Below are 23,459 nucleotides of genomic sequence, written 5' to 3' on the forward strand. Positions count from 1 at the left end.
TTAACTTCTATCACCGATATTAGTTCTTCCCCCTGAAATAACTCAGCTCATCACCTGTTATAGCCCCTCTTTTTATGCAATTTTATTGAGATATAATCACATAACATACAGTCATTCAAAGTGTACAATCAGTTGTTCAGAGTATCGTCATATAGTTGTGCTTTCATCGCCATAATCAAACTTTGAAGATTTTCATTACTCCAAAAAATAAAAATTAAATAAAAAAGAACATCCAAAACATCCCATTCCCCTCCTCCCCCCATTGTTCATTTACTTTTTTAAAAAATGCAGTTTAATTGAGATATATTTACAAAGCCTACAGTCATCCACAGTTTACAATCAGTTATTCACAGCACCATCATACGGTTGTGCGTTCATCAACAGAATCAATTTCTGAACCTTTTCCTTACTCCAAAATAAAAATAAAAGCAAAAATGAACACCTAAATCTTTCCATCCCCTCCATCCCACCCTATTCTTCATCTAGTTTTTGTCCCTATTTTTCCACTCATCTGTCCATACACTGGATGAAGGGAGTGCGAGCCACATGGTTTTCATAGTCACACAGTCACACTATGCAATCTACATAGTTATACAGTCATCTTCAAGAATCAAGGTCACTGGGTTGCAGTTTGACAGCTTCAAGTATTTCTCTCTAGCCATTCCAACACACTAAAGACTAAAAGGTGATATCTATATAGCACATAAGAATACCCTCCAGAGTGACCTCTTGACTCCATTTGAAATCTTTCAGACACTGGAACCTTATTTTGTTTCATCTCTCTTCCCCCTTTTGGTCAAGAAGATCCTCTCAATCCCACAGTGTTGGGTCCAGGCTCATCTCCAGGAGTCATTTCCTGCATTGCCAGGGGAATTTACACCCCTGGGTGTCTTGTCCCACATAGCGGGGAGGGTAGTGAGTTCACCTGCTGAGTGGGCTTAGAGGGGGGGGGGGGCACATCTGAGCAACAAAGAGGCTCTGGGGGAGGGGGGTGGATTCCTAGGCACATTTATAAGTGGGCTTAGCCTCTCCCTTGCAGCAGCTAGCCTCACAAGGTAAAGCCCCCAAATCGAGAGCTCGGCCCACTAAATTGGCAGTCCTCAATGTTTGCGGGAAAATCAGCAATAGCCCAGGTGGGGAAGTCCAATGCTCCCGCATTTCTCCCCAGTTCCTTAGGGAACCCCACAAATACACTTATACTCTCTGCCCATATCACTCTGTATCCCCTCATTCTTAAAGAGACTTCAGACATTTGGACATAAGTCGTCTCTCATCAAGGCCAGACTCACCCATTTCTTCACCAGCTTCTCATCCGGCATGGTTTTCGGAGAGTGATCACCATCCAGGTTATCCATCACTGGGAGTTTTGGGTTTTGTTGTTGGGATACCCAGCACTAGACACAGTACATTATATAGCGTCTGAGCCTTGGAGCGAGTACAGTTAAGCTTTTTTATTTCATATAATGTTGAAATGCTTTATCTTTGATAAAATTATCTTTTACCTTCATGTAAATGGCCAAGGAACAATTTATATATGATATTGTTATCAGAATTACTCTTTGAGTTCTAAAAAATTGTTTTGTTGTGAAATAAAACAACATAGAAATGCATAACACTTCTAATGAATAATTATCAGTAAACGCCACATTTAACCCATCACTCAAGTCAAGCAACAGAACATTATTACTGTGTTTCAGAAAGCTCTCCTGTGTATCCCTTCTCAGTCTCAATCAAGAGGTAATAATATTCTGATTTTTATAATAAACTCTTTCTTGGTCACCTTTTTATAGATTTGTCACCTATGTATGCATACGTAAACAATATGGTTTTAGTTCAGCTTTGCCTTTTAAAAAATGTACATAAATGAAATAATACTTTGTTAGTTTTCTGTTGCTGCAGAACAAATTATCGTAAGCTTAATGACTTAAAATAGCACCCATATATTAGCTCACAGCCGTAAGTCCAGCATGACATGACTGCATTCTCTGCTCCAGGGTATCACAGGGCTGAAATCAAGGTGTCCTTCAGGCTGAGTTCTCTTTTTTCTTGATCATTTCCACAGTTGATTTCCAAGAGATACCTCTTTGTTCTTTTGGCCTCTTTATTGTGTTTTCTATTTCATGAATTTCTGCTCTTGATTTTTTCTTTCTTTATATTTTCTTTGTATTTATTTTGTTGTTATTTCTTTAACCTCTTGGGATTGAGGTGTAGTTCATTAATTTTCAGTTTTTTAATCTTTTCTGATATGTTTATATAAGGGTGCCAGTTTCCCCTTAAGCATTGCTTTAGCATCTTCCCATAAATTTGTATTTTTGTTATTTCAAAATGTTTCTTAGGATTTCTTCTTTGACCACTTACAGATTTTTTAGAAGTGTATTTATTAATTTCTGAATAATAAAATTTATTAGGAAATAAATAGAAACAAAGAAAATAAATTAGAAAAATAAATTAATGGGAAACAAATAATTTTCTAATTATTTCTTTTGCTAATGGTTTCTCGCAGACTTGCATTGTGAGAGAGAATATCCTTTGCCTTCGGGCCCTGTAATTTGCTTTGAATTGATCTGTTTTTGTAAATGTTCTGTTTGTACTTAGGGGGGAAATGGTGTTCTGCAGTTCTTTGGTATAGTTTCTGTGTTCATTTGGTCAAGTTTTTAAAACATGTTCAAATATTCTGTATTCTGATATTTTTCTCTTTGAACTGTCCATTGAGTTATTTTTCTTTTGTTATTTCTTTCAGTTCTAGAATTGTAATTTATTTTTCAAATTCTCCCTTTCATCTTTTTGGACCTCCCAGTTTTGTTAAAACTTTGGTTTTTAAAATTTAACCCGATAATTATTTTATAGGCAGTTCCTGATAATTCCAGTATTTCAAGTCTTTCTGGGTCATTTTGTTTCATTTGTTTCTATTGCATCTTGTTCATGGTGTCTTGTTTCCTTGTGTGTCTGGTTGTCTTCTATTATGTACTACACATTGTAAGTGAGAAATTATCTGTAGCAATAATCTGAGGCCTAGGTTGAAGCTATCTTTCTTCAGCATTGCTCCCCACCCCCCATCCTTTATTTCAACCAGACAGCTAGTGACACTACCAGTCTGAATCTGGGACTGCTTTAATCCAAGGGCACATTTAGAGGTTTATCTAGATCACCCAGATGACGTAAAGTTATACATCAAGTCTCCACAAGGGCTGATTTCTGGTTCCTCTTACCCTGGGAGTATAGCTCTTTGGGATTTCAGTTTCAGGTAAGTGGTAGTTTAGCAGAGTTCCTCCTTTTTAGACATCCTTGGCTTTGACTTTATGCTCCTGGATCTGTAAGGGTTTCAAGACTAAGCCTGTTTTCTCCCATTTGTTCTGGATCTTCAAATACCTGAAGGACTAAAACGGTTTTGGGTGGTTTTGATCTACCTCTCTGGGTTCAATTCTTTTTCTTTCTTTTTTTTTTTTTTTAAACATTTTTTATTGTGAAATATAACATATATACAGAAAATTGATAATGTTCAAAGTATGGTTTAATAAATAGTTATAGAGTAAATTTTGAAGTTTTCTATGGGTTACAGTTCCACAATTTCAGTTATTTCCTTCTAGCTGTTCTAATACACTAGAGACTAAAAAGAAATATCTATATGATAATTCAGTAGTCATGATCCTTTGTTAAATCCTATCTTGTCTGTTGCTACTCCTCCCTCTCATTTGATCACTGTCTCAATCTTCAGGGATATCTAGGCAGTGGCCACTCTTATCTTGTTTATATTGAAAAGGAGTGTCAACATTATGGAGAAGTGGGGGGGTGCAGCTGGTTGATGTTCTTGAAGAGATTGGTGCTTCTGGGTTTTGGGACTTATTTGGCATAGGAACAATCTGGAGGTTTTAAGTTTCTGAAAAATAAACTTAGTGGGTGAAACTTTTTATAGAGTCTCAGACAGACACCTGGGTATTCTCTAGGGTTTTTGGGAATACTGTTGGTTGGGGCTTGCCATACTGTAGCAATTTGCAATATCTAGCTGAAGCTTGCCTAAGAGTAACCCCCAGAATAACCTCTTGACTCTATTTGAAATCTCTTAGCCACTGAGACCTTATTTTGTTACATTTCTTTTCCCCCTTTTGGTCAAGAAGGCATTCTCAATCCCACAATATCAGGGTCAGGCTCATCCCTGGGAGTCAAGTCTCATGTAGGGGGGAGGGTAATGAATTTATTTGCAGAGTTGGGCTTAGAGAGAGAGAGGCCACATCTGAGCAACAAAAGAGGTTCTCTGGTAGTGACTCTTAGACATAATTATAGGTAGGCTTAGCCTTCCCTTTACAGAAGTAAGTTTCATAAGAGTAAGCCTCAAGATTGAGGTCTTGACTTACTAACTAGGGGGTCCCTAATTTCACATAGAATATATTCTATCCAAAATAAACAGTGTCTCACATTATCCTTACTTATTTGTATAATCATCATCATTCTCAATTTTAGACAATTATCATAACCCAAAACACCCCATAACTCTTATTTCTACCCCCCCCCCAATTATTTACCCCTAGTGTTGGTGTGGTATCTGGGTTAAATTCTTTTGCCTTGGTTTTAGCCAGATAATTTTTCACTATTTTGTTAAGTCTTTTTATTTATTTATTTATTTTTTTTAAGAGTATTTCTTCCAGTTTTTGTATTTGTCCTTAAAGGGACATATGATCCAAGTTATCTCATTTGCCATTACCAGAACTTCAAGTGTTTCTGCATTTGTATGCCTTAAAAAAATTTAATCAGTGTTATCCATACAGAATTGCAGTTAAGTCTAATTTTAGTCATACATTTATTTTTCTCAGTACCCATAACTGAGTTAAAAGACCATTCTGGACACCTATAATATGTATTCAATCACCACATTTAAATTCTAACTCCCAGTTTACATTACTCAATTTTGATTTGCACAGTTTCATGAAAGAGAATAGGTGGGACAAAATGTTCTTCATATATTATTATATACAGAACTTCTTGGGTGCTAGGTCTTCTTAGTGAAAATGATTTACTATTTATCTCAAGTTTCCTTTGATATGAGCCATGTCATTGTTGGCAGAGAGTGTAATATTTAAATGTTTTCTGTGTGTTCTTCAAAATTAACTGTAGAAAGTGAAAAAATTATTCAGTCTCAGAAGCACTTTTACCTAGAATGTGACTGACTTAGATCTTCATGTGGCTGGCTCCTTCTTGTCATTGAGATCTCAGCTCAAATGTCACATTTTTAGAGGAGTCCACCCTGACCAAGTAATCACTCTTTTTTCACCCTTCATAACATGTATCAGTATCTGATAGTCTTGTATTTTTTCCCTCCCTCAGCAAAATGGAAAGCTCCATGAGGGCAAGTACCTTGCCTACCTTGTTTCCCACTGTTTTCCGTGTCTTATTTACCTATTCCCTGAAACATGGTAGGAGATCAGTAATTATTTGTATAATGCGTAAATGAATACAATAAATATTTGTGAGTTTCTTTTGAAATTGTGATATTTTTCTCTAAATGTCACAGTAATCCTTTAAAAATTTGTGATTCCATTGAACTGAAAGAAGTTAACTTTTTAAAAATAAATATGTAATCAAAATTCTAATAACCTACTTTGCAGACTTGGCAAAGCTAGATATCAAATTTATTTGGAAGGGAAAGATGCCTCAAATTGCTAATAACATTATAAAAAAGAAAAACAAAGCGGGAGGACTTATATTTCCTGACTTTGAAATTTACTATAAAGCCACAGTAGTCAAAACAGCATAGTACTGGCACAAAGATAGACATATTGATCAATGGAATCAAATTGAGAATTCAGAGATAGACCCTCAGATCTATGGTCGACTGATCTTTGATAAGGCCCCCAAAGCTACTGAACTGGGATTTAACAGTCTTTTCAACAAATGGGGCAGGGAAAGTTGGATATCCGTATCTAAAAGAATGAAAGAGGACCCCTTCCTCACACCCTACACAAAAATTAACTCAAAGTGGATCAAAGACCTCAATATAAGAGACAGTTCCATAAAACTCCTAGAAGATAATGTAGGGAAACATCTTCAAGACCTTGTATTAGGAGGTCACTTCTTAGACCTTATACCCAAAGCACAAGCTACGAAAGAAAAAAATAGATAAATGGGAACTCCTCAAAATTAAAAGCTTCTGTACCTCAAAAGATTTTGTCAAAGAAATGAAAAGGCAGCCAACTCAATGGGAAAAAATATTTGGAAACCATGTATCTGACAAAAGACTGATATCTTGCATATATAAAGAAATCCTACAACTCAATGACAATAGTACAAACAACCCAATTATAAAATGGGCAACAGATATGAAAAGACACTTCACTGAAGAGGAAATACAAATGGCTAAAAAACACATGAAAAAATGTTCATCTTCACTAGCTATTAGGGAGATGCAAATTAAGACCACAGTGAAATATCATCTCACACCAATTAGAATGGCTGCCATTAAACAAACAGGAAACTACAGAGGCTGGAGAGGATGTGGAGAAATTGCAATTCTTATTCGTTGCTGCTGGGACTGTATAATGGTGCAGCCACTCTGGAGGGCAGTCTGGCGGTTCCATGGAAAACTAGATATCGAGTTACCCTTCGATCCAGCAATTTCACTTCTTGCTATATACCCAGAAGATCTGAAAGTCTGAAAGCAGTGACATGAACAGATATTTGTACACTGATGTTCATAGCAGCATTATTCACAATTGCCAAGAAATGGAAACAATCCAAATGTCCTTCAACAGATGAGTGGATAAACAAAATGTGGGTATATACACACGATGGAATACTATGTGACAGTAAGAAGGAACGATCTCGTGAAACATATGACAACATGGATGAACCTTGAAAACATAATGCTGAGTGAGATAAGCCAGACAGAAAAAGAGAGAGATTGTATGTTACCACTAATGTGAACTCTGTGAAAAATGTAAAATAAATATTTTATATTTTAGAATGTAGTGGACCTAGAGATAGCCAGCAACTAGTGAAGGGAGAACGATAATCTAATAAGACAGATAAGCTATTGAGGGTAATATCTTAATGTTATTGGAATGCTCAGGAATGATTATGGTTTGCAGATTTTCTTGAGTGTTGTAGGAACATGTTGGAAGCAATGTAGTTATTTTAGGTTGTTTTCCTTATTTATTTATTTATTTTTTTGTTAGGGTTTGTTAATTTTCTTGGGGTATGGTAGGGACATGTTGGAAGAAATAGTTATTTTAGGTTATTTTGTTTTTCTTGTTCCTTTGTTTTGTTTTGTTTGAATTGTTTTTAGTTTTTTGATAAAGTAAAAAAAAGGTGCATTAAAAATTAGCTTCAATGTAGTTTTAGGTTATTTGTTTTTTCTTGTGCCTTTGATTATGATTTGTTAATTTTCTTGGGGTATGGTAGGAACATGTTGGAAGCAATGTAGTTATTTTAGATTATTTGTTTTTCTTATTCCTTTGTTTGGTTATGGTTTATTAATTTTCTTGGGGTATGGTAGGAACATGTTGGAAGCAAAGTAGTTATTTTAGGTTATTTGTTTTTCTTAATCCTTTGTTTTGTTTGAAATGTTGTAGAGTTTTTTTTTTTGTTGTTTGTTTGAATTTTTCGATAAAGTTAAAATTTTTTTTAAAAAAAATATAATTTGAGCTTTCTCATGCCTTCCTTTTTTTGAAAAAGAAAAGGTAAGTGTTGCATGAAAAATCAGTATTAATAAGATAGTGCATTACCCATTTGCTCTATAATTCTCTTTTTTTCTCTATGCCCTCCGAATACCCACACACACACACACACACACACACACACACACACATATATATTTTAAGGAACTGTTTGAGTAAATCTTTAATGTGCAACAGTTACTCAGTCTTTCCTTGTCTTTCATGACCTTGATATTTTTAAAGAATGCAGTCCAGTTATTTAATAAAATATCCTTCAGTTTGGGCTTGTCTGTTGCTTCCTTTGGTTAGATTCCAGTTTCACATTTCTGGCAAGAATGCTACAGAAGTGATGTTGTGGCCTTCTTTCTCAGTACTTCCTATCAGGAGGCATTTCATATTGATTTGTTAATTTTATTGAAACTGTTGAACTGTAATCCAGTACCCTAGATTCTTGAAGATGATTGTTTAACTGTATAGCTTTTATGATGTGACTGTGTAATTGTGAAAACCTTGTTACTGACACTCCCTTTATCCAATGTATGGATAGATGAGTAAGAAAATAAAGACAAAAAAAAATGAATACATAATAAGGGGGGATAAAGGGCATGGGATGTTTTGGGTATTCTCTTTTATTTTTATTTTTATTCTTATTTTTTTGGAGTAATGAAAATGTTAAAAAATTGTGATGAATGCACAAGTATATGATGATACTGTGAACCACTGATTGTGCACTTTGATTATCTGGTATGTGAATATATCTCGATAAAATTGCATTAAAAAAAAAAAAAAAAAGAAACCCAGCTCCAGGCACTAAGTGTGCTCAATGGCTACTGGAGTCTAGTCGTTTCTAGGCCCTCTCAGCAGACAGCTAGGAAATATATGTGTATATGTGTGTATATTTATGCACACATTTATATCTATTTATATATATATGTTAAAAGCTCTGAGCTTTTACTCTTTCTCCAATTCCAAGCTTTCTCCCTTTTCCACAATATATTTACTTATTTGCTCAATCCTAAATACATGGAAAGTACTTTCATATCACTGTCTAAAAACAAAATATCTCATGTACAACACTCGTTTACATTTCTTTTTGTCCTTAGCTTGAGAGGAGGGTATATAGTTAAAATACTGTTTTCAAAGGTTATCTGAGGTTAATTCTCCTCCCCTACCCCTCTCTTCAGTGTCATTATGGTGTTGATTTCAAATACAGTTAGGTTCATTTGTTTATGTTTCATTTTGGGTTCTTCTCTCCCATTAAAAAAAAAAAAAAGTGTGTGAACCATTAACATGGTTTTAAAAGGACTATCCAAAAAGACTACTGTGATATAAAAGTTAATGACTTTTAATTGTGTTTGTTCTTTCAGGGAATCATTTATTGCTTCACTATTACAACAAATATGTGAAAGATCCTGTCAACCAGTGAGAGTTTCCTTCTTCAGATATTCTTTGTTCTACTTATTGCACAACTTTCTCAGAGGATCCTTTTTGGTGCCATGTTCTGTGGCTTGCATCAAAAGAGGAATTTGTCTTCATGAAGATTCCCAACATTGGTAATGTGATGAATAAATTTGAGATCCTTGGGGTTGTAGGTGAAGGTAAGTTGGGATTTTAGAATTCTTTGAATTTTTGAGCAGTGTACCACCAAAAAATTATTAAACCAGATCCAGTTAATTTAACCTATATCAATTCAGATATGTGTCTGAGAGTAAAATATTTAAAAAAAAATTCCTCTTAAACTATTTGTCCCTTTAAAGTTTAATAAATAAAGGATTTCTTAAGACCACCTTCATTTCATTCTTTGCATTAGCAATCATGGTTTCTTTAGTCTTATCTTTTTTGGATTATATTTTATTTTTATATCAACTTGGCTTATGTTGAATAATTTAAAACTTATTTGTATAAGTTAAATTTACTTAATACATGGTAAAGAAATAAGTAACTTTTATTTCTTTCAGATTAGCAAACCACATTTGATAAATTCTATGACACACAGTTTGGTAATATTTTAACATCTCTGAAATCATGAATTATAATTAATAGCATGTCATGGTTTAATTGGCAGCATTTTTTCTTTCCAAGTATTATGTAAAACAATGCTGATTTTTTTTAAGCAGATGTTACAGAAATTTCATATTTCAGAAATTTCAAATAAACTTTGAATTTGAAAAAGAAATTTAAAATATTTACCTTTGTGTGCAGCGAAGCTGTTCAAGAATTTAATATTAAGTTGGTAAATCTTTTTCAAAGAGATAAAAAATAAAATAAAACATTTAATCATTGTGTGCTTGCTTCAAGGTATGATGTTAAACCATATAAAAAGAATGGATTATTCTGCCTTCACTAGTCTACTCCTTTTCCTTTTCTTCATTGGTATTAATTATGTAAATAAAATTCATTCTCAGTGTCTTACCCACTGTTTTATAATTGCTGCCTTTTGTGTTTTCTTTATTTTTTTTTAAAGTATTGCAGTTTGAGACTGAGGTGGTAAAGCTGCCGACTAGAGAAGGTCAACACATAGGATGTGACACGGTTATAATGCTCCAGCTTCTGGGCCTAAGGTTTTCTGGAACACAACCTTGTTTTTCTTGGCATGCCCATAGGTGATCATCTTCTCAGAGATTACCTCAGATTAGCCAAAATTTCCAGGCTGTAATGTAAATCACAACGTGTCAGTTTTAGTCACTGTACTATATATATGTATGTATATATGTATATTTTTTCTTTGTAAACTACCTCACATCCTTTTTTGACCAAGAAATAAATATATAGTAAGTATATGGAAAAATGTCAAGCAAACTCTACATTCCTGTAGACTAGACAGTGTATTTTCACCCCATAGAAGAACTGGCACGGGAAGTTAAGTGACGATTTGATGATTGTCTGGTGAGCATTGAGTTAAGTTGGATGACTATAATGGCTGGTTCCATCCTAACTATGATAATGAGAGTCATCCATCTCCACAAAAGCAAGGGAGACTCGTTCATTCAAGTCCCTGAGACTGTGTTGAAGATACATTTCCCAGTTTTGTCTCTCTGAAGTTCCATTCTCATAGGTGCATTCAGGCTTTGCCGGTTATTGTCAGTGTTCTTGACATTTTCACAAGCCTCAGTTATCATACATTAAATCTTAATTCTCCTAATTAGATTTTTCACAATGTAACCTTAACCCCAGTTTCCTGGATACCTTGCTGTCAACTCTGTGTCTGCCTTTAGGAAATAGTTTATCACTAGATGATAGAATAAATAACCCAAAAGATAGTGAAGAATCTCATCAAAATATACTGAAGAAAGTGGGAGTGCTTGGCCTTAATAGCTGGAGAGCCTGCTACAGCTTGTGGCCTCTGCCCTCAAACTGAGTCTTTATGTCTAAAATTGGAACTCTAAGGCCTGTACTATTTTGCCACTCAGACAGTTTCTTAGCCTAGTAGAGGATTTAAATATCTTCCACGACAGAGGGCATTTTTGACAAACTCTGTACTTGAGCTTACTATTGGAAAGCTATTAGCTCTTAACTTTTTAGCCCTTTACAATTTTTTGAGTTAATTTTCATTTATTCTTAAAGTTCTTGTGTCCAAATCTTGTCTCCCCAATTTTTTAACTCTTAAATTAATAAGTGTCTCAAGTGAATTTTTCTTTAAAAAGAGAAACATTGAAAAACACTTGTTAAGTTGGGGGAAATGCTTGTTATACTCTAAAAGAATATGTAATAATACTAGAAGACATTGATTGTACACTCGAGATGGATTGCATGGTGTGTGATTTATGTCAATAAAACTACTTTAAAACTATATATATAATAAAATATTCACATGCTAATTGTATGTGGGTCATTGCATTATCACTAAAAAATATTGCCATTTTGAGAATTATTGTTATAACATATGCTAACAACCAGTGTAAACACAGCAAAACGTTGGTCTCTCCAAGAGCTATAGTTTGTAAACATGACCCTAATTGTTTACTTATTTTTATTATAGGAGCCTATGGAGTTGTACTTAAATGCAGACACAAGGCAAGTACATTCTTTTTAAAACAAAAATATCTATATATGTTTAACTGTCTTGAAACTAGTACAGTGCCCTGTGCATGTGGGCCTATAATTAAACCTGTCTGGCCCTGGTGATGGTGATGCTTAATGAAGCAGAATTGACATGTAAACCCAGAAAATGGAGACTACTTTTAGACCAGCTTTATTATAATGAGGTAGTCATTAGCTTTTTTGTGATGACATGCTATTTGTTCAACTAATCTATGTGTAGGTGAAAAGCTGCCTGATGGGATGAGAGAAAAGGTGGCAGAATGGGAAAAAGAAAGCAAAGTATTGACAGATTTAATTTATGTTGAAGTATTTATGAGCAAGAAGGAGTTTGAGTGCTTTTCATGTATCCTCAATAACTTAAATTTATCAGTGGATTTGAATCCAGATTTTGAAGAGTAGTGGATAGATGTTGGTTATAAAATAGGGAGTAGAATAATAGTGTATGATTATTACTGGCTATAGTTGATCACCCTTGAATGGTTTTGAAATGAATCTTATTAAAGGTTGACTATGATGATAATCACAAATTATTCAGGGAAATTATTTGAAGTTTCCATAGCTGTTGCTCAGAGGTGAGTGTGTTCTATTCGATTATCTTTAAGGTGGAAAGTGTTGAAGCTGTAACAGTATTTTTCTGAGTGGTTATTCCTACTCTTTCTATTAATATTTGACTTCATGTCATTTTGCATATAGTGTGTTAAGATCAAGGTTTTAAGTTTTTGTGATACTTTTTATAATGTCTGAAGTGAGCTTAGCTATTCAACCCACAACATTTAATTTTAACTCTTGAATCTATCTTTCTATCAATAGTAATGTATGTGTGTATACAAAAATAAGGATAGTGTCATTTTTATGTTTGCTTTTTCTTTCCTATTGTTCAAAATACGACCTACTTGCCTTTTGGATTTAAGGCTTCATGACAGTTCATATATTTGGGGTTTATTCTTGAAATTCTGTGTTTGAATATATTATATTGGTAATAGTTGTCTGAAGATCTATTTACCAGTAAATCCTCAAAAAATAGTTTGATTACTGTTGGTTCTTGATTAACGATGATTAAGAATTTAAAATAATAAATATAATAAAAATAAATGTAGCACCTTGAATATCTTAAGAAATATTACTGTAGTCTGAAATTAAACACATGGAAAGCTCCCTAATGAAATGTTGTGCTTTTGGAGAGTTGCTTTGAGTTATAAATTTATGAAGCTTTTAAAAAATAAAATTCATGAGTGGATACTACTTAGGGTAAATAGACTCTTAGTTTCCAAGTTAAATATGACTGTTTCATGAACCTAATACCTTTTATTCTATGGCTCTGTTTATACAACATAACAAATTGGAGCTTCAGCTCTTAATCTAGGGTTTTAAAGTCCAAGGATTTCTGATACACACAAACAATATAGGTAACATACATAGTACATGTATCTGATATATATATTATACATTGTATTCAAACAATGTAAATCATCCAACAGTGTTTTCTCTCAGTCTTTTTCACACTTTGACCCATGAATCTTTTCCCTATACTTTCTTTTGATCTTATCTAAGTTCTCCTTCTGCCTTTTATGGAAAAACAAAAGCTTATTTGTTGAATATATTATTTTTGTCTTTCCATGTGGCTGGTTTATTTATTTGTTAAAATATGGTTGTTACCTGTACCTTGTTCTCGTAATGCACACTGATAGTACTAGCAAGATGGGCCCAGACTAGAAGTGGTTGAGAATGGGCATCTCTGCTCTTGGGAAACCAATTCTAAATGTGAGCTGTGATTCCTAGTGGCTATATGGAGGGCACCTTAGGTTTCAAGGATGAACAGAACATCTTGAATGGCTTATGGTCTATTGGGGATTGAATCATGTTAATCACAAAAGCAATGTTCAGCTCCGAATCCCTGGTCCTGTGGGTATGAACCCATTTGCCAATCGGACATTTTGATGATGTTGTTTTTAATTAAGGTGTGGCCAACTGAATCAGGGTGGGTTTTAATCCTGTTACTGGAGGCCTTATGGGGAAGTTTATGGGAAAGAAGCTGGAAGTCAACAGAACTCGGAGCTAAAAAGAAGACTTCATCATGTGCCTTGCCACATGACAGAAAAGCCAAAGACCAAGGATTGCTGGCAGCCAGCCCTAGAATGCGACAGTCTTCAGGGAGGAAGCATTGCCTTGATGAGGCCTCAATTTTGGACTCTTTCTATCCTCAAAATTGTGATCCAGTGAATTCCCATTGTTTAAGAGAGCCCCATTGTATGGTATTTGTTTTGGCAGCCAGGAAACTAAAACGTTGTCTGAGGAGATAGAAGAGTAGGTACTTTAATTACTAACCCATACGTTTGCTGCAAATGAAATTGCGCAGCAAACACTTGTTTTTGCTGCCCTTCACTAATTGAGGGCTTTATAGAATAGCTCTGTGAGTATTGTTGCTTTTTCCTTCCATTCATCTAAAAAGGTATTGCTGGATGAAAAATCTAAAGCATACATTAGTGCCTAACTCAGAGTAATTTAAAACTCGCTTTAGAATTTGCAGCTGTTTAGTCATTAGCCGTGTTACAGTATATGCTTTTTCTTGCTAAAATTAGGCCTTCAAATCTGTACCCTGTTATCTAAAAATGGAGCATCTAATGCTTCTTATAGAATTTTTGCTCTAGGATCAAATGGATTACTGTGACATCTCATAGTTAAAAATGGGTATAATCCTTCATATTGTACCCATTATATGTAAAGTAAACATGCCCATGTACTTTGTATACCTTGCAAAATGGAATAAAATGCTCATAAAAATGTAAAAATCAAGCTTCATAGAGGGCAGGCCTTGTATAACTACTTTTGCACAGGTGGGTTTTTTTTTTAAAAGGTTGGCTGCAGATATATATATAATTAAATACTTTCTAGCATATTTAATCTGTATACTGTTGCAACAGTTTAGAGGTCATGTTTAGAAACAGGTACATCTTTTCTTTTGTGAGCACAATATGATGTTGGGCTATTCCAGGCCAAATACTGTATTTCTTAATTTACTGAAATAAATGCCACCCAACTAAAAAGAAAAATACAACTGTACTCCTTTTTTGACAGTTTCTGTTTGTTGTTTTATATACTCATTTGACATGTATATGAAAACTCATAGCAATGACTGCTCAGCTTCTATTACGGCTTCTTTTGACTACTCAAAAGGTTTGGACCTTTACCCTGCAGATATGCATTGCTGATTTTCTTTTTATATGCATATCTGTTTTGAAGTGTTTGTGAGAGAGGAAGCATGTTAACAGCATACTTTTCTCTGTAGAACCCAAAGAGGCCATCCTCACGAGATGCAGAGAATTGAGTGAGGTTGAAATAGGGTGGTAGGATCTGAAGTTGAGAAAGAGAGATTGTGGCAGTTTGATTAGAGAGGTTGAAAGGTGATGCCAGTTGAGCCTAGGTCAGGGAGGTAGTGATGCATGTAGTTCCTTTCCTGTGGCTGAGTTGACATATGAGACATTTTTGTTTTGATTTTTGTTTTTGTTTGTTCTCGTTTTCAAAGTGGCAGGTGACATATGCTCTTGAGATAACTAATTATACAAAGCCGTGAACAGTCCAATATTGAGGTATAGCCTATAAGATGTTCAATAAATAATAAAGGTGATTTAAATTAGAGAACTGAAAATGAAGGACAAAGTAGAGAGGTGTTGCAGAGTATCAGGAATTCTGTTCCTGCAGAGAGATCAGATATGATCCCAAGGATTTGAATGCAGTAAACTAGGAAAGCACTGGTATATATTGGACTGGAAAACTTAATAAAAGGTGTATAAGCTTTGGGAGAGAAATAATGAGTTTGGCTTTAATAATAAAGAATAAAAATGGTAGCAAAATATCAAACCTAATATTAATAAATATCACATTTTGAACATCTATCATATGCTAGGTACTCTACTAGATGTTTTACATTTAATCTCCACAGCAACCCTATTTTAATCCACATATTACAGATGAGGAAACAGCCACAGAGAGGTGATGTCACAGGGCCAAGATTATGCAGCTGGTAAGCGGTGGAACTAGGCCTTGGTCGGACTCCAATAATAGCTAATTTTAGCATGGTATTGGAGCTGTGAAATGATATGAAACTTCCAAGAGTGAGTACAGAGCAGAGAGAAGGGGATTTTTAAAGTTATGAGACTGAAAGAAGAGAAGTAGATCTCTTGAAAGCAAGGAAGAAAATTTTTAAAAAATGGTATTCAACAGTGTAAAAATCCATAGAAAGATCCATGATGATAAGGATTGAGGAGTGAGAAAACCCATTCAATGACCTTTTTTAAATGCAATTTTTTGAGATATAGTCATATACCATGCAATCATCCATAGTGTACACAGTACCATCATATAGTTGTACATTCATCACAGTCAATTTCTAAACATTTTCATTGGTCCAAAAAAGATAAAAATAAGAATAAAAATAAAAGTATAAAAGAACACCCAAAACATTCCATCCCCCCATCCTTTCCTATTTTTCATTTAATTTGTCCCCATTTTTCTACTCATCTGTCCATACCCTGGATAAAGGGAGCATGAGCCACAAGTTTTTCACAATCACATGGTCACACTGTGTAAGCTATATAGTTCTATGATTATCTTCAAGAATCGAGGATACTGGGTTCCAGTTCAGCAGTTTCAGTTATTTCCTTCTAGCTATTCCAATACATTAAAAACTAAAAAGGGATATCTATATAATGCATAAGAGTAACCTTCAGAATGACCTCACGACTCCATTTGAAATCTCTCAGACACTGAAACTTTATTTTGTTTCATTTCTCTTCCCCCTTTTGGTCCAGAAGGCTTTCTCAATCCTACGATGCCTGGTCCAGGCTTGTCCCCAGGAGTCATGTCCTACATTGCCAGGGAGATTTACACCCCTGGGAGTCATGGCCCACATGGGTGGGAGGGCAGTGAGTTTACCTGCAGAGTTGGCTTACAGAGAGAGGCCACATCTGAGCAACAAAAAAGGTTCTCTGGGGGTGACTCTTAGGCATGATTGTAAACAGGCTTAGCCTCTCCTTTGCAATAACAAGCTTCATAACTGCAAGCCCCAAGATCAAGGGCTCAGCCTACTAAACTGGTAGTCCTCAATGTTTGCAAGAATATCAGGAATTCCCCAGGTGGGGAAGTTTAATATTACCACATTTTTTTCCCAGTCCCTCAAGGGGGCTTTGCCAATACATTTTATTCTCTGCCCAAATCACTCTGGGATGTATCACTCACACTAATCTGTACAAACCAAGCAGATTTGACTCCCTATTCAAAGTTCCATATAATTATGGTGTTTTAATAAACTGACCATAGAAGTTAAATTATATAGTATGCTACAGAAAATATAGATTTTGCACCAAATAAACATCTCTTCCTTTGGTCTCACATAGAAGTTGAAGTTTTGAAACACAGTCAGTATCAGCCTTTACTTTTTAGTCCAATTTACCTTATTCCCAACCAACTCCATTTTGTTCATATCTCTAATTGAAGTCTGTGCCAGTTTGAATGTATTATATCTCCCCAACACCATTATCTTTGATGTAATCTTGTGTGGGCAGACCTATCAGTGTTAAATTAGATTGTAATTCTCTGAGTGTTTCCATGGAAATGCGCCCCACCCAACTGTGGGTGATGACTCTGATTGGATAATTTCCATGGAGGTGTTAACTCCACCCTTTCAGGGTGGGTCTAAATTAAATCACTGGAGCCATATAAATGAGCTGACAAACAGAAGGAACTCAGTGCAGCTGAGAGTGATATTTTGAAGAGGAGCTACAGCCAAGAGGGACACTTTGAAGAAAGCACAGGAGCTGCAGATGAGAGACATTTTGAAGACGGCTGTTGAAAGCAGACTCTTGCTCTGGAGAAGCTAAGAGAGGACAGATACCCCAAGTGCAATTACGAGTGACATTTTTGAGGAACTGTAGCCTAGAGAGGAATGTCCTGGGAGAAAGCAATTTTGAAACCAGAACTTTGTAGCAGACGCCAGCCACGTGCCTTCCAGCTGACAGAGGTTTTCCAGACACCATTGGCCATCCTCCAGTGAAGGTACCCGATTGCTGATGTGTTACCTTGGACACTTTATGGCCTTAAGATTGTAACTGTGTAACCAAATAAACCCCCTTTTATAAAAGCCAATCCATCTCTGGTGTTTTGCATTCCAGCAGCATTAGCAAACTAGAACAAAGTCTGATCTCCTTTTCAACTTTTTAAACAATTGTCATATGGGGTAATGCTGATGTTCATAGCTGGCGAACTCTGGCTCTGAGTCTCAGGTATCACACAGATACACGAAGTTACAGGGACCGACTAGGTTATATACAAACAGCTCAGCATCTCGAAATTTAGAAATAACTGTTAAAACTCATGAATAGATGTGACTGCTGTAAGTGCTTACAATCTAGGAACCTTTACAATAAGCCTTCCCATGATAACCTGTGCTCTCAGATTCAGTTCTCAGAGTTTGCACATTATAGTTAATCCATATTACTGAGACGTTAAATGTTTGTCTTTTTGATTCTAGCTTATTTCACTCCACATACTGTCCCCAAGATCCATTCACCTAGTTGCATACCTCACAACTTCATTCCTTCTTGCTGCCGCTCAATATTCCCTTGTTTGTATATACCACAGTTCACCATTCTGTTTATCATTTGATATACCCTTAGGCCTCCTCCATCCATTGAAAATCATGAGTACTGCGGCCATAAACACTGATGTGCAAATGTCCATTCATGTCCCTGCTCTCAATTCTTCCCAGTATATACCCAATAACAGGGTTGCAGGACCATATGGCAACTCCATTCTTATTTTCCTGTGGAACCACTCTACTGCCTTCCAGATGGGCTGCACCATTCTACTTTTCCCACCAACAGGGAATAGGTACATACCTCTCTCCACATTTTCTCCAGCATTTGTATTCCTCTGTTTATTTTTTAAACAGTTTTATTCACACACCATACAATCCATCCTAAGTAAACAGTCAATGATTCCCAGTATAATCACATAGTTATGCATTCACCATCACAATCTATATGAGGACATTTCTATTTCTTCCACAATGAAAGAGGAAGAGGAGGAAAAAAAATGAAGAATAAAATAAAAAAAAAAAAGGAAAACAAAAATAAAATAAAATAAAATACAATGAGAAGGTCAGACAACAGCACCACCAAGAATCCTATAACACTCCCTTATATCCCCTCCTTATAGACATTTAGTTTTGGTATATTGCTTTTGTTACAATTAATAAAAGCATCTTACAACATTACTGTTAACTGTAGACTCTAGTTTGCATTGATTGTGTTTTTCCCCCTATACCATCCAATTTTCAACACCTTGTTCTCCCTCATGTAAAAACATTCTTATTTTTGTACATTTCACCATCATTGACCACTCTAGGTTTCGCTAAGTTATACAATCCCTGTCTTTATCTTCTATCTTTCCTTCTGGTTTCATACATGTCCCTAGCCTTCCTTTTTCAACCATACTCACACTCATCTTTGTTTACAGTACTTACAGTATTGTGCTACCATCACACAGTAATGTGCTGTCCATTTCTGGATCTATACAATCAATCCTGTTGAACATTCTGTACTCCTTCAGTATCAAATGCCCAATCACTAACCTCTTTCTATCTTTTGGTAACCTGTGTTCTCAACTTTAACTCTCAGCGTTCGCTCATCAATGTTAGTTCATTAGTGAGACCATACAGTATTTGCCCTTTTGTTTCTGGCTAATTTCACTAAATGTAATGTCTATTGTCTAACGTTTTGTCTTTTGGAGCTTATATGTCATATTTTATTTTATTTTTCTTTTCCTCTCTCTTTTTACCCTTACTGATAGTTTTCATTTCTATACTCTTCTCCAAACCTCTCCTGTCTTTTCCTATCTGCCTGTAGTGCTCCCTTTAGTATTTCTTGTAGAGCAGGCATCTTGTTCACAAAGTCTCTGTGTCTGTTTGTCTGAAAATATTTTAATCTGTCCCTCAGTGACCTCTTTAAGTAAAATGGTTTGTTGAATGCTGGATTGCAAGAGGTTACGGAGAGAGTAGATAGAGAAAATCTAGATTGTGCTAGTTTTCTCTCTTAGTAGTTGGGAAGTTTAGAGTGAGAGTAGTAGGAAGAATAGATTCGACTAAGTATTCACTCATCAGGAATATCCATATTTCCCCCTACCAAAAGGCATTCTTGGCCATTGTTATTACTTGATTTTTACAATTTACCCTTTTCTTTAAGGCTTCATTTTTAGCAAGCATTATAAATTTTGAATTAGTGAATCATACGTATTTTTTTTTTTCAGGTTAAGTTTGCATTTCTACCAAAAAGCTGAGTGCCTGAATGATAATTTGATTACTGCTTTTTTTTAAACCAAAACTATTTGAAGAAGAAACTTGAGAAAAAGTATTGAACTATCACCAATTTAACAGATTATTTATGATTATTTGGCATTGATGCCTTGAGGAAATTGCTGACATCTAAAACCACACATTTATTTTTTGCTAAAACAAAGTAATCATATTGCTTCATTTCTTCCACCATATTAAATAAAACAAATATTTTCCTTTAATTTTTAGATTTAGATTCTACGTGCGAATTAAGTTTGTAAAACAAATTAAAGACCTAAGTCAGCAATGAAAAACTGGATTATGGGATCAGTTGTATTATTTACTTGGTCATTACTTTCCTCCACATTGATGTGTATATTATAAATATATGATGAGGGTTCTTCCTTTTTGCATGGAAAAATTCTAGCATTTGAATAAATTATGGAGTGACTTGAGATTTTTAATAAAGATTGTAAGAAACTGGAAATATTTCAGTATTATTTGGTTACTTTACCATAATCATTTAAAAATATTTCTCTTAAATGATATTTATTTCCTGTAGATTATAGAGATTAACAAAATACCGGTGGTAAACTGGATTTCAGGTCAGGAACAAAGACAGCAGGAATCATTAATGGGGAAAAGAAGGTCTATCTCTTTTTACAGAAGCACTTATATAGAACCATTATTTCTGGGTGGTTTCCTCTCTTGACCCTGCTCTTGTTGCTTGTCCATTTAATTGTAGAATAGTTTCTGGAATACCGCAAAGTCTTACCAAAATCATACTTGTGTTATAATGCTTTGGGGTTGTAATATTGTGGAGCGCCTCTTGAAATCTTAGCTTCTGATATTTTGTATTTCAGATTCTACTAGTCTGTTTAAATAGTGGAGACTACCTATGTTTCTCTTGTCTTGTTGTCAATAAAAAGAATGATGGCTTGTGTCATTTTCTAGGTCAGACTGACTTCTTTAGGAAACTAGAAGAGTTTGGGGCATTTGCAGGCTTCCTGGTTGCCTTTATTATCCTCCTCACCATCCTAACTTGGGGTTTATTTTTCCTTTTTTTTTTTTTTCCCTTGAGTAAATGGAATAAGGGAACAGTCATATTGGAACTAGCGAATAGGTCAGTCATACTGTAACTAGTCAGTACTAGTTATGCATGCAAGTCTAAACAGAAGACTTTACCTCATTCATCCTTCTTACAGTGACTCAGTTCCTAAATGATCATTCCCATCCCCACCCCCCATCTAGAAGATGAGTTTACTGGGTCACTCGATAAGACTTTAAAGTTTCTTATGCTAATCATAAAAACATAATTAGTTCAAAGAACAGAGCATTCTTTTATATCTTCTTAAAATGAGTAATTTCTTCATTAATCTCTGCTAAACGCTTGTGCTTAAGTGATTTATACTACCTCCTTAATGGGACTTTTCTTCAAAATTTCAGGAGCAAAAATGAGCATGGATCATGTTTTCTATGCAGGGCCTGAAGTATATATTCACTGGTAATATAAGCAAAGGAACTGATTAACAAATGCTCATTGAGTGGATACTCTTAAGTAGTTAAGCATAACTCTATCAGTTGTTGAAACCATAACTGGAAACTAGTGCATAGTAATCTGTATCTACAAAAAATAATCTAACCATGAAATACTATATAATTAGAAGCTGTAGATCAAAATCTACAATGTTGTTGAGCTTTAGTATTTCTTAATTAAAGGCTTTGTTTCATGTGTTAACACATTTTAATTAAAAAAAATAAGCAATATTATTTTGACTGCCTCCTGTACTTAAGGCACAATGTTCTAGGCATGGCATGATAAGCACTGTGTTCTAGGCAAAATGTCAAGCGCTGTGCTAGACACTGGCTCTGCAAAAATCAATAAGATATAGTTCCTACTTTTGAGGAATTCAGTCTAGTATGTATAAATTAGCAAATATAACATCATATTTTCTATTGTCAGGAAGCTTAAAACAGATTGGTGGAGGAGTAAATTTGGGAGAAGGTTGTGGTTGAAATGGTAGTGTGAAACCCTCCCCCCCCAATAAATTGTCCATTAAAGTCTGCTTAGGAAAAAAAAACCAACTCCTATCAGTAATAGAGAAAAAGTATAAGAAATAATAAACATATCCCAGAACCCCACAAGAGAATTACCACAAAGATGGGATGAGATTAGGAAGTAGCACTATTAGCTGGTCACATACTGAATGAGAATGGTATAGTTAACCTCTGAGGTTTAGAGGGCCTGGAATCCTTGCTGTAGTAATGATGGATTGTAGAACATTCCCAAGATGACACAGCTGAAACTTGATCCATGTGGCTCAGGTTATTTTCTTTAAGACCACCCTGTTAGGATGGGCAAGGGAACCTACCCTGACACTGGAGTTCTAGATTCAGGAAACTACTGCCTGTGGGCCTAATCCAGCCTGCCATCTATTTTTGTAAAGAAAGTTTTATTGGAACATAGCCACACTCATTTGTGTACATATTTTTTATGGTTGTTTTTGTGCTACATTTGCAGAGTTGAGTAGTTGCGACAGAGATTGTGTGACCCACAAAGCCAAAAATATTTATTATCTGGCTCTTCACAGACAATGTTTGCTGACCTCTGATGTGGAGCATGCCCGAACTAAGAGATTATGGTGGAAACAGTATAGTGGCCTCAGTGAACCAACACTCTAAATTTCTATTCCTCTTTCACCTTGATGCTCTTGGAGCCTGAGAATAGCATTAATTCAGTGTGGGACTTCCACTGAAAAATTTTTTTTCTTGAGCTGGATGTGGGTAAATCCCTTTGCTGGATAGAAAATTTTGTACTAGTTAAATCTTTCGCATCCCAAGTGACAGAACAGAGAAGTAGAATTTGATAGTGATTGGGCATACAGAGACACATACAAGCTATTCATCCTGTGTCCCATTGCTGGCATAAGTCTCTTTTCACTTAAAGATGAATAAAAAGAAGAAAATAGTCTTCATCAATACTAGGAGACATTCTTTAGTTGAAGGGAAGGACATTCCCACAAATACTATGATTAAAATTTTTCGGGAGAAAAAAAACTTGAAATATCTTTCTACTATGGTTCAAATGGACATAAAAATTAAAAGATGAGATGGTCATGAATTTTGTCTCAAGTGCCTCTTGTCTGCCAGGCATTGTGCTAGGTGCTTAATTTTTATTACTCTGTAAATTCTCATTAAAAATATAAAGTAAAGAATTGCCTCTCTTTCTTCACATGGGAGAACCGATGTTAAAATAGGTTAATTTCCTGAAGTCCATATAGTTAGTAGGAGGTAGAGCCAGGATTTAAGCCACATTTTAGGCCCATATTCTTTTTTTTTTTTTTTTAATTGAAATGAAATTCAAATACCATAGAATCCACCATTTTAATGTATACAATCCAGTGGTATTTAGAACATTCACTATGTTGTGTAACCACCACCTATAT

General features: G+C 35.1%; 1 protein-coding gene across 6 annotated transcripts in view; it reads left to right on the plus strand.

Annotated features, from left to right (window-relative positions):
* Window positions 1-8,804: 8,804 nt before the first annotated feature.
* CDKL5 (cyclin dependent kinase like 5) overlaps window positions 8,805-23,459 on the plus strand; it is a 163,001-nt gene continuing 148,346 nt past the window's right edge. For 2 of the 6 annotated variants that reach the window (XM_037822863.1, XM_037822866.1), the window contains exons 1-2: window positions 8,805-9,244; window positions 11,626-11,660. In XM_037822863.1, the coding sequence (XP_037678791.1) occupies window positions 9,181-9,244; window positions 11,626-11,660 (99 nt within the window). In that variant the 5' untranslated portion in view covers window positions 8,805-9,180. Of the gene's footprint in view, window positions 9,245-10,110; window positions 10,250-11,625; window positions 11,661-23,459 lie in introns of all 6 variants that reach the window. The other 4 variants (XM_037822860.1, XM_037822862.1, XM_037822864.1 and 1 more) reach the window with 3 other exon arrangements.

This window comes from Choloepus didactylus, chromosome Y (assembly GCF_015220235.1).
Source record: "Choloepus didactylus isolate mChoDid1 chromosome Y, mChoDid1.pri, whole genome shotgun sequence".
Classification (NCBI taxonomy): Eukaryota; Metazoa; Chordata; class Mammalia; order Pilosa; family Megalonychidae; genus Choloepus; species Choloepus didactylus.